At 44.4% G+C, this 5,300-nt stretch overlaps 1 protein-coding gene across 2 annotated transcripts; it reads left to right on the forward strand.

Annotated features, from left to right (window-relative positions):
- Window positions 1–1,251: 1,251 nt before the first annotated feature.
- Window positions 1,252–5,300, forward strand: emc10 (ER membrane protein complex subunit 10). 2 transcript variants are annotated; one of them, XM_070982148.1, is made up of 8 exons: window positions 1,252–1,385; window positions 1,523–1,589; window positions 2,028–2,140; window positions 2,400–2,513; window positions 2,805–2,989; window positions 3,466–3,559; window positions 4,465–4,562; window positions 5,029–5,300. In XM_070982148.1, exons 1-7 carry the CDS (start codon window positions 1,293–1,295, stop codon window positions 4,549–4,551), a joined length of 753 nt encoding a protein of 250 aa, XP_070838249.1. In that variant the 5' UTR covers window positions 1,252–1,292; the 3' UTR covers window positions 4,552–4,562; window positions 5,029–5,300. The 2 variants fall into 2 exon arrangements, with proteins under 2 accessions (XP_070838249.1, XP_070838247.1); XM_070982146.1 differs by lacking the exon at window positions 4,465–4,562.

Consider the following 5,300-nt stretch of genomic DNA (forward strand, 5'->3'; position numbering starts at 1 on the left):
CCCTTAAAGGGCGTTGAGGTAAATAAAAGTGAGGCAGAACGCTGACTTAAGAGTTTCAAAGCATGAACCGCCCGCTTCATCACAGGACATAACCATTTATTATTCAGCTGATAAAGTGGCACTTTTAGAGGCTTTTGGAAAGGGGTGGGGGTGAGAGGAAGGTTGAGGGTCTTTCCTGGTCTGTTAGCAGCCTCTGCTGGTCCACGATGTGTCAGTGCATCCACAGTCGAGGGGTGATTAATATTCACAACAGGTCCTGGATATATTCAGCTCAGGGTACAGTACCGCTTTTTATAATATCAAAGAGAGTGAAATGGTGTGTGTTTGGCCTGACAGATATGAAACCGCTGATGTTAAATATTCATCCTCTGCATCTTTTACAGTAGCTAATTCTCTAAATATAAAGGCACACGCTGCCATCCAAAAACAAAGATATGATTGAAAAGATTCGACTTGCCTTTTGGGTAAATTATTCATCCTGTCACAGCCGTCTGTGCCGAAATATAGAGCAACACTAAGCTGAAATTTAGACAACCCAAAATAGAAATCAAACCCTCTTTAATTCGCCAAGAACAAGAAATTGCACAAGAAATTGCTGCTGACACGTTACAAGACAGCAACACACACACAGGCCCGGTTCATTAGCTGCATTCTGCCAACAGACAGGAAAACGACTGTAAACACCCCGATTCTAAAAATATGAATTCACAGACCAAATACTGTTTCTGTGCAGCAGCTCTGGCACAGCAAATGACGACATTTACACATTCAGAAACAGACCGAAGTCAGAAGTAAAGAAAGTTGATATTGAGGTACGCATAAATAACCTGCATGTAAGTAGGTCAGTACACATCTTAAACTGCTCAGCATACACAAATTAAGTCTCTCTCCCTGTGTGTGTGTGTGTGTGTGTGTGTGTGTGTGTGTGTGTGTGTGTGTGTGTGTGTGTGTGTGTGTGTGTGTGTGTGTGTGTGTGTGTGTGTGTGTATGTGTTTTGAAGCCTAAAACAATCATGTTTGTTGAAACTCAAAACATTGTGATGCATTTCTAAAGCAGTTAGACATAATTTTGAAGGGAAATTCAGACTTCGCCTAGAAAAGCTAAAAATGGGCATTTTAAAACTTTGCTAAATAGAAAAGAAAAAAGTCAAAGAAAAAAAGAATAAGCATGACTTTCATGTCCTTTTTGCATGTATATTATAGACTTTTGTTATGAAAAAAAAAAAAACTCCGGAAGTCCAAATGTTGTTTTAGTGAGCTTGACTTCGTCTTCCGGTGCCCGTTTCTGTCAAAATGGCTCGTCTACTGCAATTTAAAATTACGGTTGTTTCGGCCGTTTTATTTGTCGTATGCACGAATTTTGTATGTTGTAACAACGGCAGAAGGGTAAGGGTGAAATTGGTTAGATTTTATCCCAGCATTTGTCGGTGGTTAAGAGGAAGTTGCACCTGTTAGCGTTTGAATTAGCATTAGCTATGACCCTATGAAGGCTAACGGTAGATTTTTTGTTTGTTTGTTATCAGGTTGGAGATGCCATGGACACTGAATTTAGTGGTTTCTCCGTGCCTCTTGAGCACTCATTTGAAGTCGGTGAGAGAGTGTTACCATGATTTGAATGTTATAATATCGTGTAATACGTTATTGCCCATGCTGTTAAGCTAACTGGGTAGCATTTAGCTCAATGATAACGCCATGTCCGAATGGAATACCCTACGCACCAAACTCCATTCAACAATCTGTCACTTAAAGTTTTTTCTCATATTTCGGTAGATTTACTCACCTGGTTCAACAGAAGTGGTGATCTTCAGAATTTCCAACGTGTTCTATGAAATTCGGCTTGCAGAATAATCATCAACAACGTTTTATTCACATTATATTGACATTTTCAGTTACTCAGTTCACCGATGAGGCATTCTTCCTTCTCAGTCTACCATGATAGTTTAGTACTTTTGCTGCATTTAATGCTTTCCAGTCATTCATTCGTGCTGTCTGTTGTGTTCTTACTGTCTGTTGTCCTTCTTGTCCCAGATGATGTAGCAAAGTTTCGGGTACGTGGAGCCCTGGTATTGAAAGCTGGAAGGGAGCCCGGCATCTCACTGACCCAGAACCAGCTATCAGAGGAAGACAGAACCAAACTTAAGGTGAAATATGATAAGATTGATAAGCGTACTGACCAAAAAGAGATTCATAAAGCCACACAGGGATGGTGCGTTTCCTCTGTTTGGACATGTGCTCATGGACAGCCAGAGGTCAAAAAGGCTGCTTGTGAAGACTGCTGATACTAATAGACCAAAAAAATCCTTGATCACAGAGCCAGAGGTCGTTCAAAAGGACTCGAGTGTCATCACTATTGAACCTGCGTGTCTAACGTGCTTGTTTTGAATTGGGATGACTCCACAGGAAGTGGCTGCAGTGGACGGTCTGTACAGGATCCGAGTGCCTCGTGTCTCCCTGCAGACAGACAGACAGACAGAGCGGCAGATGGACGGTTACCTGACAGCATTCGTCAGAGCTGTATGTATCTCACTCGTCTTCGCCAGGAAATAAACCTCAGAGAGAGCATTAGTACCTGAAGAGTTTCATCAGAGTTTGAGGAATCTACCTGCTGTCTGTAAAATATGAGCCATTAATGAGACTGATTCACTGAGTAGTTCTTTTCAAGGCGTCTCTTCAGTGTAATTTAAACACCACGTCACCTGTTTGTGTCATAGTGATTTAATCAGTTGAACAGCATCAGAGCCATCGTGTGATGTTAATCTGGGCTAACGGGCTAATGTTGCTGTGACTTTCCCCTCTGATGCTCAGTGCGCCATGGTTGAGTCCCATCTGAGCGACGTCATCGCCCTCCACTCCGACGTCTCTGGCTACCTGATTGGTGTCTCCATAGTGACGATACCCGGGGCCTGCAGGGGCACTGAGGTGGAGGATGAAGTCGATCTGGAGGTTTTTAACACCACCCTCAGCGTCATGGCTCCAGTTAATGCGCCAGGGTCAGTCCAACATTATGTGTTTGTAAAAGAAACTTTCATTTTGTGTTGATTTTGGCGACCCCTGTGGACAGAAGCGGTAGTGTTTCCACCGTCTCCTGTCGGAAAGATCTTGATCTGGCTATCTTTTTTTTTGGAAGTGAGCGACAGAAAGACACAGCGAAAGCTAACATTAGCAACGCTCCCTATATTACATACTTGTTTCCTCTGATTTCGTTGGACCTGGTTCTCATTTCGCTTTTCCTCCGTCTGATCTGAACGACTTGATGGAGCTGGACCGCTGACAGTAGCACATACATCCACATCGCTGTGTGTGCATTAGTGAAACTCTCTCGGGAAGCTTTGTCTCAGATGTCTTTGGTTCAGTTAAAGCAGCTTTGCATCATTTCACAGGTAGAACAAGCCTCCCTGCACCACCTGCCTCTCAGATGGTCTCTGTTTCGGGTTTGTTTGAATACTAATCGCCGGCTTTCTTGCAGACCTGAGACGGCTCTGTTCCTCGAGCGCATGGAACAGGAATCTGAGAAGAAAGGGAAGAATCCACAAGAGCAGAAATCCTTCTTTGCTAAATATGTAAGTACTCTGAAAACACAGCGTGTAAACATACCGTCTGCCTCTGGTTATTGGGCTCTGATGATCGTCATGGCCCGTGTAGTAAACCATGAAAATGCCTCTTTAGCTTATCATTGTTTTGCTCCATCAGACACACAACTTTTTCTACACATGCAGCACGTTAGAGGGCACATTAGCACTGGAGCTCCTTTATTTCATTGGCCGATGTTAGGGAGGAAAAGTTTCCTGAAATGTCTCCCTGTTTAGATTTAGATTGACTCCTGTTTCACTCTGTTTTCACACCTGTAGTAAAAAAATGCGTTGTTGCCTTTGACTTCTGTTTCAGTTCGTTATCAAATTTGGTTTCGCTGCTCCGTCTCTGATTGGACAGTTTGACAATAATATATTCGTTTATCAGTTTATGCTAAAATCCTATAATCTCCTCTCACACAATCCCCTGGCTGCTTTGCTTTCACACCGTAAACCATTTGGAACTGGCCCCATATGAGGGGGCCGCACTCTAGTTTGAAACAAACAGGTCGGATCTGAAGGCCCTCGTCGTGGTCTGGGTCTCAGCTCTGGGTCGCCGTGCGTCCCCCCACCTTGAAGTGAAGCCAGGACTCGTCATCCAGCATCACTCTGCTGACGCTCAGTTTTAAACACGAGCATCAGTCCCGTTGTGGACGCAGCAGTGAGCCTCAGTCTGTCTTTCTGCTGTCGGTCTCTCCGCTCCAGCTCCGTGTTCTCGGACGTTCCCTCGGAGAACCGGCTCTGGTGTCCTGTCGCTTCGCCTCCTCTGAGCTCTTTTATGATCTCCCTGTCTTGTTTTGCTGTGTGCACCTTGCTGTGTTCAGTGACCTGTGTTGACTCTGTGCCGTGCTGCATTCAATGACCGTGTGTTGACTTGGTGCTGTGCTGTGTTCCAGTGGTATTTGATTCTGGGAGGTGCCATCTTCCTCATGGTCACCAATTCAGCACAGCCCCCAGCAGGGGGAGGAAGAGAGCAGAGCTGATTCCCACTGAAGTACTGTTTTCTTACTTGTGGCTCGTTCTGTCCCCCTTCCTCCTCTGTCCCGTCATGTTTTTAACACCTAAACCGTTTGACTAACTGAAACCCACCCCCCCATCCCCCCCCCCTCTGTTTTTTCCAGGATCAATGCCACACACATTTCAGCTGATAGATGCAAAACTCAGATTTTCTTAATCCAAAGTGCTGAATGATGAAGCTAAACCATGGAGAAGTCTAAATCTGAATGTTCTGGGTGGATATTTGGAGGATGTGTTTGGTGTTTGACCCTGAGATTTCTTCTTCATTCCACAGTCTCTCACCCACTTGTCCTCTTTTCTTCTTCTGTTCAGAAAATAAATTGAACCTAATCTGGGATGAGCAATCTGGAACTGTTGAAAAGTCCTCCGTGATTACACTTGAATCTGCTGTCCAGCACACAAACATCCTGGTATTTACCTCCCTTTGCTCTCGTCTTCTGCAGTGGATGTACATCGTGCCCCTCGTTCTCTTCCTGATGATGTCGGGCGCTCAGGACCAATCAGGCGGCGGCGGCGGAGCAGCCAATGGCGGTGGCCGATGATGGGCAGCTCCTTTATGTTCTTCACATTCGCTGAACAGTAACAGTTTTTAATCGCTGTACATAATGCTGTTTAATGAGGATAAATGCACACACACACAACTTGAACTTGTACAGTGAAGATGAGATATTCTGCGTTTTAATACTAATGTGAAAATAAAGTATTTATTACTTGA

Source organism: Chaetodon trifascialis, chromosome 15, assembly GCF_039877785.1.
Source record: "Chaetodon trifascialis isolate fChaTrf1 chromosome 15, fChaTrf1.hap1, whole genome shotgun sequence".
NCBI lineage: Eukaryota > Metazoa > Chordata > Actinopteri > Chaetodontiformes > Chaetodontidae > Chaetodon > Chaetodon trifascialis.